At 44.7% G+C, this 14,919-nt stretch overlaps 1 protein-coding gene across 1 annotated transcript in view; it reads right to left on the reverse strand.

The window, feature by feature from the left end:
- The window catches only part of cdh22 (cadherin 22), a gene marked incomplete at both ends in the record, with an annotated part of 232,963 nt that overhangs the window by 181,196 nt on the left and 36,848 nt on the right, over positions 1-14,919 (reverse strand). Inside the window, one exon of the mRNA XM_084315683.1 lies at positions 2,862-2,998. Within this exon, the coding sequence (XP_084171809.1) occupies positions 2,862-2,998 (137 nt within the window). The remainder of the gene's footprint in view (positions 1-2,861; positions 2,999-14,919) is intronic.

Here is a 14,919-nt window from a genome sequence, read left to right on the forward strand (position 1 = left end):
ATAGTGTAATAGTGTAATAGTGTGTAATAGTGTAATAGTGTGTAATAGTGTGTAATAGTGTAATAGTGTGTAATAGTGTAATAGTGTGTAATAGTGTAATAGTGTGTAATAGTGTAATAGTGTGTAATAGTGTGTAATAGTGTGTAATAGTGTAATAGTGTAATAGTGTGTAATAGTGTAATAGTGTAATAGTGTGTAATAGTGTAATAGTGTGTAATAGTGTGTAATAGTGTAATAGTGTGTAATAGTGTGTAATAGTGTAATAGTGTGTAATAGTGTAATAGTGTAATAGTGTGTAATAGTGTGTAATAGTGTAATAGTGTAATAGTGTGTAATAGTGTAATAGTGTAATAGTGTGTAATAGTGTGTAATAGTGTGTAATAGTGTGTAATAGTGTAATATTGTGTAATAGTGTAATAGTGTTGCGGGTTGTGTCATTGCACTCAGTAGGGATATCCTCTTTGATTGGTCTATGTTGACCACTCCCCCGATCCTTAGGCCGCGCCCCCTTTTTGTATCCTTTGAACCGTTTGTCATAGAGACTCGCGAGAGACCCTCTCCCCCGTTGGCCGGCGGTGCACAGGCGTCACCCACACTTTCACAATTTCCCCCGCGCGGAATTGTCTAGTTATTATTATTATTATTATTATTATTATTATTATTATTATTATTATTATTATTATTATTATTATTATTATTATTATTATTATTATTATTATTATTATTATTATTATTATTATTATTATTATTATTATTATTATTATTATTATTATTATTATTATTAAATACAAATAAATTAATAGTGAATTAATAAGAACTCCTCTCCTTCACTATATAATCTAATTATGAAATCAGATATATGCAACTTAATAAATAGATTGAATATATATTAAATGGGATAGAAACTAAATTAAATGTATACCTATATTAGTTTATATCCCATTTAATATATATTCAATCTCTTTATTAAGTTGTAAAGCCCTGGCCTATATCTGATTTCATAATTAGATTATAGTGAAGGAGATGCGTTCTTATTAATTCATTATTAATTAATTTTGTATCTAATAATAATAAAAATAATAACTTCAGAATAATAATAATCATGACTTAATAATCATGTCGTTTCTACTCAAGATCTCGGCAGGCCATTGTTGTTCCTCGCCGAGCCGATCCAGAGAGCAATCCAGTTGGTATGTGTTACTTAATCCAATGTCTATGAGTGACTGACGGTCATATACATTAAATGCACCAACATTTGGTACATCAAAAACTCTTAAAACTATACAAATTTTGAAAATTAAGCACAGTCTCGACGGAGCACACAGAGAGGCTGCCGGACAGTGGCGCCATTTTCATTCACCCAGGCTGCTTGCACGGTTGTGTGAGCAAACTGGGAGCTGTTTTGACTATTATCATTGTCAAAATATATGGATAATCGTTTAGAAATGTTCTTAAACGTCAATGTGTGACAAAGGCCTCAATGCCATACCTAATACTAATGCTAAAGGCACTGCCGCCAATAATTGTCTATAATGTGTTGGCAGCCCGTGGTCAGAAGCAGTCTGAAGCTGTCTGCCTCACTGGCTTTCCCCTGGTGGGATTCACCAATGATCAAAGGTCAGTTGTCTGACTCCGGGGAGACTCTGCCAATCATTCATGTGTTTCTGACATTTCTAAATAGAGTTAAAATGAAGGCTCAGCAAGACTAAATCTGCTCTCTAAAAGGAAATTAAGTTACCCCCCCCCCCCACCCCCCAATATTCCCAATTGCAGGTTTTGCAGGGTTTTCCTTCATTTCCCCATTAATTAATTAATTTTAATGTGGATGTTTCAATGGTGTACATCTATATATCTCTCTCACTATATATATATATATATATATATATATATATATATATATATATATATATATCACTCATTGAATCCCAGAGTGATGATGGTGAATAGGGGGGCTCTCCTACCCACAACCTCAAGCTCTCTCGGAACACCAGTTCTAGTATGCTTGGCTGGTCCTTGAGCGGGAGTGGCTGGCTGTTTACCCTCAAACAAAAAAGATAAGATGAGATATTCCTGTATTGATCCCCTTGGGGAAATAGCAATGCTCTGAATCTAGCCAACGTAGAAAAACAGCATGTATGAAGCTGGATTGTCCCTAGCTGTTCATGCTCAAAAGCCTAGACAGTGTAAACAATATTCATACCCATCATCCACTGGCATTCTCACGCCACAAGGAGGGAGGTGCCTCATGGCTTGTGATACTGGACTTCAATTTGTGTTTCTGTTATTGCGTTTGAATTACAGTTTTTATTTAGAAAATTCTGACCGTCCAAGTGATCCCATTGCAAGCTTTTATTTTGAAAACTCAACCGGAAGTTCGAGCGATCCGCTGCTCACTTGTCTACTTGCGTGTGATGTTCAATAGTGAGCCATAGGCACGTTAGCAGAGCTCATCATGCAATACGCCGTGCAGTGCCTTTCCACAACCCACAGCTGGTAACCCTGTAGGATTACTGTTTTCACCAAGAAAGGATATCTACTGTAGCAATCCCGAGACAGGCCTGCTCTCTTCACAATGATAAGTGGATTTAAAAATTTTTAATTGTTAACAAATTAGCTTTATTCTATAGTAATTTACTCAGTTCTGAAACAGAAATGTATTCATATATTCAGAACATTTCCCTGGGTGGGAACATTTCCCTGAGTGAAATTTAGCAAATTTTTGGGGGAAAAAGTCTTAGACCATTGGGCATAGTTCCCCTTTCAGGATAATTCTGTTTGATTGTACAGGGAACATAATACCTGTGTTCTCTCTGTGGTTCCCTTCGGTTTCCTTACAAGAACATATCAATAAACCAACATACCTCCTTCCACAGCAGTCACAGTGATGTTATGCCAACCCGCTGTCTCTCGGTCCAGAATCTTGCCCAAAGTGATGGCACCAGATATCGGATCAATATGAAAGATCATGTCCTGGTCCGTGCTCCGATCGATGGAGAACCTGAAACAAACAGAGAGAAATAGAGTGAGAGAGAGAGAGGTGAAACAATTAAGTACAATAATTCAAAGGAAATCTTTATTCCAAGGCATCTCTAGAGTTTTTTCCCCCCAGTAGCAGCTTGCATAACAGCAGTGGAGTTGACATGAGGTTACACTAAGCAGGGGCCTTTTCTCGAATGCAGGGGAACAAACTAGCTTACACAATTACAAAGAGGATGCAAATAATTACTTATGTGTTAAAAAGTTCTTGACCGTAATGATCCCATGTGTCTTCTGGAGAGAGGAAATGCAGCAGAAACACTGTGCCCACTCAGAGCACAGAGAAAACAAACATTAACATTTCTTACTGATCTCCAACCAAAACCAAATACATTTTCACTCCCCACTCCTTTGTGGTACACAAGGTCCTCCCGGAAGAGTGAAGAGTCAATAAATGTCTGATGAGTTTATTTGTTGTTGTCGTTGTCGTTGTCTTCTTCTTCTTCTTCTTCTTCTTCTTCTTCTTCTTCTTCTTCTTCTTCTTCTTCTTCTTCTTCTTCTTCTTCTTCTTCTTCTTCTTCTTCTTCTTCTTCTTCTTCTTCTTCTTCTTCTTCTTCTTCTTCTTCTTCTTCTTCTTCTCCTCCTTCTGTTATTTCAGCGGGCTCATCATTAGCCCTAATGAAACAGCAAGAGCCCATCATGTCTTTCAGACAGAGGCTCCAAACGGCAATTCGCCAGGTATCATTCAAATAATGAGTGCCAGGATGTAAAACTGATATGAGTAAAGAATGTGACAGGTGCCATGTGGTCTATTACAGGCTTCACATAATCTAATTTAGACAGCCCCCACCCCTGCCCCAAAGGAATGGTATAGTATTAATTATTAGTGCATTATAATTGGTATTGGTATTGGTAATAGTAATACAATGTAGTATTACTAGCAGTCTTCTAGTACTGTAATTTAAGCCAAATGACAAGACTCTTCCATAACTCCATGAGGGTTATTGTTGTAAATTTGTTTTATAAAAAAAATAATTGTATGTATTATGTTTATTATGCATATTCTTATTCTACATTCATATTCTGTTTAATGCCGTGTAGTGCTGTTATATGGTCTTACTGGCGAATCGCGTCTCGCTCTTTCGCCATATCGAGTTATACCTCATCTCCAGTACCTACTGTACTACATGAACGAAAACAAAGCACCCGTGCACTTGACCAGGCCCCGCCCCGCAACACCTTAACGTTGTGTGTATGGGCTAGCCCATTCTACAGTGTATTGGTGGTGTTTAGTTTGGGAGTATCATCACAAATGGCTACAGCAGTACCATATGTCGAGGTGGATGGAGAGAACGCTGAGGCGGGGACTTGTGTTTACACAACCCCAGTGTATTGGTGGTGCTCCGTGTTTATGAAGCAGGTGGCATCAGTCCTTTGCCTCTGGCATGTTGAAACAGTGCCCCGCCCGGCCGACGCCATGAGGTGAGTCGGCCCGGCGGGTGGCTGGTGGGCTGTTAAGCCTATACCGCCACAGTATAGAATTAGCAGCGATTAGTAACTTGGTTCGAATTGCTGTTTTTTTCTGTCAAAAATGGTATGAGGGCCAGCCGACGTCGAAACATCGCGCAAGGTTTTTGACGTTATTAGCTTTGACCTAGCCGCAAGCTATAACCGCAGGGAGGGCTAGGATGCTGTCAACGCTTGTTTACAGACATCTTGGTTGGATTAGTCTCCCTTTGAGGGGGTGAGAAGTAAAAAAAGATTTTTTCCCGCCTCAGGGCTCCCCTCTCCGCAGAGGATCTTTGGTCTTCCGCTGGAGCACGGGCGGTATTTGACCTAGGCGCCACACCGCCTCACGCCGCGCAGCCAGAGGTGAGAGCACGGCCTCGCCAGCGGCTGTGGCGAGGCCCTCGACCAGCGGCCATGATTCCCCCGCCTGAGGTACCCTGGGCTCAATGTCAACAGGTGTCCACAAGGCCGACAGCCTTGGCGGCCGAGGGATCGGCTACATTGGATGAGCACGCCCTAAAAAACCGTTGCCGTCCGGCTGTGTGCAGCCCGCTCTCCGGTCACTCCCTCCCCCAACACCAGTGGAAAAGGGGCTCTGATTTGTTTCCTTTGGCTGCGGGCCGCGTGTCTTCAATGAAGCGCAGGCGGCCCCACGTTCGCTTCTCATGGGGACAGGGGCTGACACCCAGTTGATGGCTGAGACTGGGTCTGTCCGTGAGAATGTAGTGCTGTCAAGCGGCTCCCACACCATAAGCTGTGTTTGGTTGAGCCTGGTGTTACGTCTGTCAACTACAAGGGTTGTCAGCAGGGGGGCTCGAGACCTTTTGAGGAAAACAGTGCAGGCTTCCCCGACCTCGCCTTCGCCAGACCTGGTATCACGTTGGTGCCTCCCACTCCCACAAGATCGGCAGTGGTCTGGCAGGCGCGCGTGATTTGGGTGGTAGTAATATCACTGCAGGGCTACGGTGTGTAGGAACCCATGGGGGCCTCACACCTGGCATGTCCAGCTGCAGAACAACTCCTCAGCATGTTCTGGAGAGGTGTTCAGTGGGGGAGCTTTTGTCACCTAGTATGATGTCAGCTTCCCCCGTATCAAACCAGCCCTTTCTGTCGGGGTCCCCCCTTGGGTGCGATTGCCTCGTGGGTAGTGTCAGGGTCCGATGTCCCGACTCCACGGAACGCTCTGCTCGCACGGTTAGCGGGTCCAGGGTTGGCTACGCACAGCGGGTGGGACCAGGCCGCCTATCTACAGTTCCTAGCGGACCAGCGCCAAATGGCGGCGGGTGCGTTTGGGAGTATCATCACATATGGCTACAGCAGTACCATATGTCGAGGTGGATGGAGAGAACGCTGAGGCGGGGACTTGTGTTTACACAACCTCACCCGTTTTCAGGTTTGGTACAGACCCTATTGTCAGGGTCACCAGCAGTGACAGCTCTGGTCAACGAGATCCAATCTCTGTGGGCGAAGCAAGCCATCGTCGTGGCGTTTTCCTCCCGGTATTCTCTGGTGCCCGAGAAATCGGGAGGGGGGGTGTCAGACCCATGCTGGACCTGTCCCATGGGAAGGTGGATCATCAGGTCTCATACCAGGCAGGTGGTGGAATTCCTCACCAGCCTGAGGTTTGCTGTAGACTGGAAGTAGAGTACTCCTCTTCCCAGTCAACGGGTGGAGTACTATGGGCATCCCTCTCAGAGCATGTTATCGACACGCTCGGGAGGTTCCGTCCTAGGACGGTTACAGCGCTGTCCGTGATGTGCCTGCTCGGTATGATGGCATCTGCTCATTCCGTGGTCCCTCTTGGTCTCCTCTTCACCTCATGAGGAGGATACAGAGGTGGTTTTCCAGTATGGAAATAGACCCGGTGAGAGGCAAGTGGAAGTGGCTAAGGTTCCCGTGTCAGTACTGGGGGACCTCGCGAGCAGGCGTCTTTGGAACAGATGTCTTCAAGACTGCATTCCTGCTGGCCATCACCTCCGCTAAGCGCGTGGGTGAGCTCTGTGCTCTCTCGGTGCGGCCTGAGTGCTTGTCTATTCGTGTCAATAGCGGTGCGACTCTGAGGCCTAATCCAGTCTTCGTGCCAAAAAATATCCGGAGCTCTTTTCGCTCCAGGGATATTGTGGTTCAGGCGTTTCATCCGCCTCCTCACGCTGGTGAGTTAGAGGCGAGCCTTCACCTGTCGTGTCCAGTCCGGGCTTTGGGGGTTTACCTCAGCCGGACTCAGGACCTCAGGGCTACCGATCAGCTCTTTGTTTGTTACGGTGGCTCTCGCGCTGGTAAGGCACTGTCGAAACAGCGCCTGTCACATTGGTTGTGCGAGGGCATTGCCCTTTGCTACACGTTGGCTGGGCTGGCCCGCCCTGGGGGTGTCAGGGCGCACTCCACTCGTGGTTTGTTAGGGGGGGCCTCGGTGGAGGACATCTGTGCTGCGGCCTCCTGGTCCTCCCCGGGTCCCTTCGTTAGGTTTTACCTCATGGACATTTATGGGGGTTCTGTCTCCCAGGCGGTTCTGAGGTCTGGGACCTCCCATGCGTCCCGCCCCTCGGTGGGTTAGCAGGGATGTGTGGGTGTGTGCCACGAGGTGATGTGTCACACGTGGTCCCGCCTGTGCTGTGCGTTTTAGGGGTTTCTAGTTCCCTCTTTTTCACACTTGGTTGGAGTTGACTCCCGCCCCCGCTTCGCTAGGAAGGGGGGGTGACAGGACTCCCCTCCCCCCTGGTGGTAGGGCATGCGGGTCCTCAGGGGGTACATTTGTCTGTCTTCGCGTCTGCTCTGTCCCAATATCTCGATATGGCGAAAGAGCGAGACGCGATTCGCCAGTACGACCATATAACGATAGGTTATGTATATAACCTAGTTATATGAGCACTGGCTGAGCGTCTCGCTCTTAGCGCGCCCTGAGGTCCCTTGAGTTTTTTTTTTCCTGATGGAAAACCTTTCCCGAGGAAGGGCGAGTATGACCACGGCTGGTGCCTTATAGGAGGTCACTGGGGCGGGGCCTGGTCAAGTGCACAGGTGCTTTGTTTTCGTTCATGTAGTACAGTAGGTACTGGAGATGAGGTATATCTCGAGAAGCTCAGCCAGTACTCATATAACTAGGTTATATACATAACTTATCGTTCCGCCTCCGGGACGATGTGATTCTCCTCTTATCTCACATGTTTTATGTTTATATGAATATTATTTATTTTACATCTAAATGTCACCCGCCAGTAAACACTCATCCAGAGCGAGTGTTCTAATTATGACAGCTCTCCAACACTGTTTCAGAACCACTCTTGGTTCAAGAGGCTGTTTCACTGTGTGTGTGTGTGTGTAACTACATTGTGAAATGTGTTAGCATTACAAGCTGCCCAGTAGATGGATCCCCGCACGCACGCACGCACACAAACACACACACACACACACACACGCACGCACGCACGCACACACACACACACACACACACACACACACACACACACACACACACACACACACACACACACACACACACACACACACACACACACACACACACACACACACACACACACACACACACACACACACACACACACACACACACACACACACACACACACACACACACACACACACACACACACACACACACGTGTGTCTCACACTGTGTATGATAGAGGCTCTTAACATTATCCTGCCCTCTCCTTTCATGCTATAGTTTACTATCGTTCATCAGAGGACCTTTGAGGTAGAGATCAATGAGTAGATACATACTACTGTATCCTTACTTTATCATGAATGGTAATCTGAGAGAGAGATAGAGAGAGAGAGAGAGAGAGAGAGAGAGAGAGAGAGAGAGAGAGAGAGAGAGAGAGAGAGAGAGAGAGAGAGAGAGAGAGAGAGAGAGAGAGAGAGAGAGAGAGAGAGAGAGAGAGAGAGAGAGAGAGAGAGAGAAAGAGGAGATAGAGAGAGGGGGGATAGAGAGAGAGGGGGGGAGAGATGGAGGAGGAAACACGCACGCACATACAGAGAGTGATGGAGAAAGGAAGGGAGAGACAGAGAGATGGGGAGTAAGGGAGGGAGAAAGAGATGGAGGGAGGGAGAGGAGATAAATGAGACAGGAAGAGAGACAGAGATAGAGAGAGTGACACACAGATGTAGAGAGAGAGACGGAGAGAGTTGAGAGAGACAGACTGAGAGAGACAGATGGAGAGAGATAATATTAATTATCATTATGCAGTAGAGTGTTACCATGGTTACCAAAGCTGGAATGCAATTATGCATTCCTGACTTATATGTTAACATGGTGTTTTTCATAATGACATAGATGATATATAATTTAACCCATGACAACAATCAATATTAACAGTCCAGAATACCTTTGCGAATTTCTCTAGAATCAACTACAAGCCAGAAAAGACCAAGGCCAAACGTTCTTTTAAAGGAAAAGTCCTAAAGGAATCACCTGAGACGGTAATTGCAGTTATTGCAGACATTTTGCAATAACAGAAAGCAGCAAACGTAAAGGCAGATCTTCTTCACGTACAAACTAAACACATGACACGCAACTTCCACTGAAGCCTTTATGCTCACAAAGAAGAATGGAATTAGCAAAGGAAGACAAATCTCTGCCAATGACAATGGCGACACAATGTGCCCGATGTTGACCATTCATTTTTATCATAATGGTACAGTCATGGTCCAAGGATCTGAAAACTGCCTGGGTCCTTTTCAACATCATTTCCAGAGCATGAAAGAGGAGGCTACAAAGACAGAAAAGAAAATCAGAGGAAGACAGCACAAACCAGACTGAGAGCTCCGCCACATCCAACAACCCCACTGTCAGGCTGCGGTTACATTGATCCGCTGTGTCTGTCCGTCTATGTCTGTCTTTAATTCATTTTCTCACAAGAAGTATCTGTTTTTGTTGGACAGGGTTTTACGCTGTGTCTCTCTCCACCAGCTTTGTTTCCGTTTTGACAGACAGAAAAGGTTGAAGACGTTGAAATCTGGCACTGACAGTTACGTTACAATCCGCAACGGCGCGGTTACGTTAGGTCCTGATTTTAAAACAAAAAGGTAATACCTTCCATCAGATGTCTGAGAGGCTCCTAGATTCTCCAACAATCTAAAGACTCTCGTACTGTAGATGAACTTTCAGTATTGGAGAGGGAACGGAACATTCAAAGATATAATTTTTTGGGGGGGGAAACCCTGCATATATATCGGTATCGGAAATTAAGAGTTGGACAATATCGGATAACGGCAATATCGAACATTATTTATACAATTATAGCCAGTGCCACAAAACAACCATCGGCCTCTTTCTGCATCGTAACGGTTATTCCCAGGGTCACTTTGATAATCCATGATCTATCGACCAGCCTGTTGATATCCTCTACTCTACTGTACTTTGGCCCTCAAGGGTCCGACTGGTTTGACACTGTGTTGCCTATACTTCAAGCAGTTTACAGTAGGCTAGTTCATGTGCACTGAGCTAAAAACACTGCGTTCTGGACAGGCTTCACTGCGTGACCTGATTGACGTTTCTCAACAGCTGCAGAGTCTGCTTCCTGCACTGGCCACGCACATTCCCAGTGTACGTGAATGGTCACGTAATATGCGTTTTCAGGTGAGCTAGTATGGATGGAGATATTTTCTGAAAACTTCTATTTCTCACACTAAAAAAAAGTCTTTAGGAATTTGTGAACAATGTAAGACTATGGCACAACTTAAAGAAATAAAAGATTTTATTTGTATTCATTTTCAAGATAATATGCTGTGCATTTTTCCTGCATACACCACAATTGGCTGTTATCCAAAGTAACATGTGTTAGCCTGACCCACTGACATGAAAATTACCTGGCAAGTGAATGCATGTTTACGCAGCAGGAGGATATCTGTCAACCGGTCTCCCTCACATACATCAATGTGTAGCCTACTAATCCAAATCATAATTTAAACATGTCCATGAATAAATATATTAAATATAATGGGTGCCCATTGGAGCACATACGTCCTCGACATGCTATAGTTGGTAATAAATATCTCCTCCCCAATGAATGAAGGACGTATGGCATGTACACATACGTCTTATGTTTTCTCTTGTGCCCTTTTCAGGATGTGTGAGTCACAAGTGGTTTCATGCAGTTTGTAGATTTCATTACGATTGATGTGCCTTAACATACACAAGTTGTTTCCAATAGCATTTACGTTAGGTGTCCACAATTCAAAACTGAAACTCTGACTGCCCAATCAGAAGTCTGAAAATCGGGCATCCGGGTAGCGCAGCGGACTAAGCGTCTGTCTACCACCACAGAGACAGTGGGATCGAATCCGGCTGTGGTGCTTCCGGCTTGGCCGACCGTCCATACTAACACAATTGGCAGTGTTAGCGGGTGGGAAGCCGGCGTGGGTGGGTCCTGGTCGTTGTAAACAGTGACTCCTACAGTTCGGTCGGGGCACCTGCACAGCAAGGGAAGGATCTGGGAGAGGTAGTGTGACCTTCCACACGTTACACTCTCCCAGTGAGAGTCCGCACTGCAAGGTGAAAAGAAGCGGTGGGCTAGCTACACATGTGTCGGAGGAAGCGTGTGATAGTCTCCGCCCTCCCAGACCGACGGTAGGGGGTAGAGTGCGGCGCGCAACGACCAGGAAGGGGATTGGGAATTGGCATAACGACTAACATTGGGATGGGAGAAAAACACTAACTGGTTATGATGTACAATTAACTCTTTTCAAGAGTGAAATCCTTTAGACACAATATACATTTACATTCACATTTTGTCATTTAGCTGATCCTTTTATCCAAAACGACTTACAAGTTCTGTACAACAGGTCAGCAGGAAGGGTACAACTATTTAAGCTGAGTAACATTGTTCGTCAAACAGTGTTGAAACTTGGGTGCTACTGTACAGTCTTGAGTGCATATTAGTAAAGACATATTAGCATAGTAGGTAGTAATATAGGCAAGGACGATTATTTAGTGGGAAAGTGCATGATAGTAAAATACAGCACAAAGGTTAGTTTATTTTTATTTTATTATAATTTCTTTTTCATTTTAGATATTAATTGAAGAAGTGTGTTTTTAGTCAATGGCCGAAAATTCGTTCCACCATTTTGGAGCAAGGACCGAGAATAGCCGGCTTCTCTTTGATGACCCCTCCGGAGCTCGGATAGGAGTGGTGGCCAGAAGATGTAGAGTAGTACAACTAGGTTATTCGCGGTCAGGGACAAAGGTCCCTCTCCATGATACTTGGTAGGAGGGGCCGTTGAGGTATGATGACAGCCATGCCAGTGCAGAGCCTACAAGTCCCATTCCTGCAAGGGATGCGAGGAGGATCTGATGGTTGACTGTGTCGAAGGCTGCTGACAGGTCCAGGAGAATCAGGACAGAGGAGATGCCATTTGCTCTTGCTAAGTGAAGAGCCTCTGTGACTGCTGTGAATGAGGGCGGTCTCTGTGGAGTGACCAGTCCTGAAATCTGACTGATTAGGGTCTAGGAGGTCATTCTGTAATAGATAATCAGTGAGCTGGTTGGATATAGCACGTTCAAGTGATTTAGAGAGGAAGGAGAGAAGAGAGACAGGTCGATAGTTATCTATGATGGTGGGGTTCACGGTTAGTTTCATTATGAGCGGTGTGACTCTGTACTCAGACTCTGTGTCTGATACATGGAGGGGAGTTACCGTGGTGTTAATTATGCTGGAGTCATCGGAGAATATGAGATCCAAGGATCTGCCAGCTCTGTGGGTGGGAGGCATGACAGTGGGAGTCAGGTCAGAGGATTGTAGGAGAGAGACCACTGTGGCTGACTGGGACGAGTCAGGCAGGTTGAAGTCACCCATTAACAGAAGCGGGTGTCATCTTATGGAAAAGAGCTTAGAAGCATGTCCAGCTTGTCTGGGAAGTGTTCAAGGGGACCTGGGAGGGTGATTGAGAGTAAAAATGGTGAGATTGAATGGACTAGAGATAATTACTGCATGCTATTCGAGAGAGGAGAGTGACAGATCAGGTAGTGATATTACATTTGTAGTCCATGAAGGAGAGGTCAAGAGCCCAGTGCCTCCACCACGTCTGAAAGGTCACCGTGTGTGAGTGAAGGTGTATGTTGTAGATAAAGCGCCATTGAGTTAGCTGGTCTTATCCAGGTCTCAGTAAGAGCCAGAAGCTGGAGGTTTTGTCTATGGAAGTAGGCATTAATGAAGTCTGCTTTCCTGACACAGCTGATTGCCAATTCCATAAGCCTCCACATACAGTGACAGGCATATGTGTGGCAGTAGGCGGGTAGCAGAGGTTGGCAGGGTTGCTTTCAAACTGCCATGGATGGCCTGAAATTGGTCTGGAGGATGGGAGGGTAGGGATGGGTAGGAAGCACATTGTTGAGGGGGATACAGTAGGTGTAAGTAGCAGGGGGAAAGGTGAGGTTCTCAGGTGAAGAGGGGAGGAAGAAAGGCAGACAATTACAAAACAGGAAGGAAAATGAAAGAATTCCAGAATAGAGTAGTTTAATAGGATAAATAATGGTCTACTTAGCACTCTGATGGGTCAGTGGGTTTCTTCTTCTGAGGACTCCCGCAGGACAACGGGCCTTTGATTACAAATGTCAATGGTACTCCGCTGACACGATTTGTAACAAACAGCTCATCCCTCCCACATCACTGTGTATTAGGGCTGACCCCTATTAGTCGAATAGTCGACTAATCGATCGAAAGGAGCCGTAGTCGACTGCCAACCTCTTAGTAAAAAAAAAAATATATATATATATATTGTTATTATTATTCTTTTTTTTATCATTCTTTCCAAAAGAAAAGAGGCCTAGAAGCGTGGCTAACATTAATGGTGCACATACTAGCAAGGCTAACTGCCTGAGAAAACAGGCACAGAGGCACTGAAAGAGGATTTCACCCATCTAATGAATGAAAGTCAAGATAGACCGCGCTCACAATAGTTGACACTGGGTGCTGCAATCCCGAAGATATATGTAGAATAAAGCCGGCTGCAATTAAAAAAAAATCGAAACCTGAGAGTGCTGGTCCAGCTTCCTGCTTTATTCTACATACCCATCTAATGAACACACTAGAGTCGACTATATCAAGATGTATCCATCATTGGACCCATTGCATGCTTTTGCAGAGGACAATAAGCCTTCCGTCGACTCCTTCATACATTAAGCACCCCCACAGCCCAAATGGAATGAAAGAAATATATATAATAATAATAAATAAATAATACTTTATTTTTTCAATTTTCTTTTTATAGTCTACTAATAGTCGACTATTGGCTAATTTCGGCCAATCATAGTCGACTATCGAAATCCTTAGTCGGGGACAGCCCTACTGTGTATTGTACAGTATTGTCAGATCAGTCATCCCTGGTCATAAGAATACATACAGTACATTGGTATTTGTTTGTATACAAAGCCATCCTGGGGCAGCTATCATAAGCTCTTTAATCATTCAACCAAGAGGTGGGCATTGTAATCTGAGATCACAAAATTGTATCTCATTATCATGTTCCCACTGACACTGTGAGAGCTGAATTTGAGAAACATGCATTCAGTTGGGCCGCTCCTGGAATCTATTACAAAAGGATTTGAAGCTAGAGTTCCTCTGAGGAATTGATCATTTTAAAGGAAAGAAAGGATGCATTATTGCCATGGAGAGCTCACGGTTTTAATATTGTCTGTTTTCATTGAAGTGTGAAGACACTTTAAAAAAAATTCACCATTTGTGTGCTCTTGCTTTTATTTGTGTTTGTTTTAACAATGTCTGTATGCTGCCCACTTGAAAAGGGGTGGAAATATCAACGTGATTACCCTGGTGAAATAAAGGATACAAATAAATAAATAAAAATGTCTCAAGCGTGGCCCTTTGGTGTTAAAAAGGTGTACAACAACTACACAAAGGACTACATGAAAGTCAATGGAGAATGCTGGAAATTAATTCACCCAAAATACGTCCTGCTGTCAGATATGAAATATATTCCCACACGCTCATCCTTGTGCCTCTGATCAGCCCCATACAGATATTGCACAGATTCACACACACGCACGCACGCACGCATGCACGCACACACACACACACACACACACACACACACACACACACACACACACACACACACACACACACACACACACACACACACACACACACACACACACACACACACACACACACACACACACACACACACACACACACACACACACACACACACACACACACACACACACACACATGTATGTGTGTGGGGGAGTGCGTGTGTCACTCAAGCCTGTTTAGCAGTTGCTAACAGAGAACAGACAAAAGGATGTCCTCTAGAGATAACACAGGGCCAGCAGCAGGGAAAAATAGACGTATTGTTTTATTTTTCAAAAGATCAGCCACAAAAGAAAAGAGCCCCTCAGACAGAACAGCAACAACAACAACAAAGAAAAAACATAGTTGCCGTCAAAAGAATTGCTGC

This window comes from Notolepis coatsorum (genome assembly GCF_963971535.1).
Source record: "Notolepis coatsorum genome assembly, chromosome: 6".
Lineage (NCBI taxonomy): Eukaryota > Metazoa > Chordata > Actinopteri > Aulopiformes > Paralepididae > Notolepis > Notolepis coatsorum.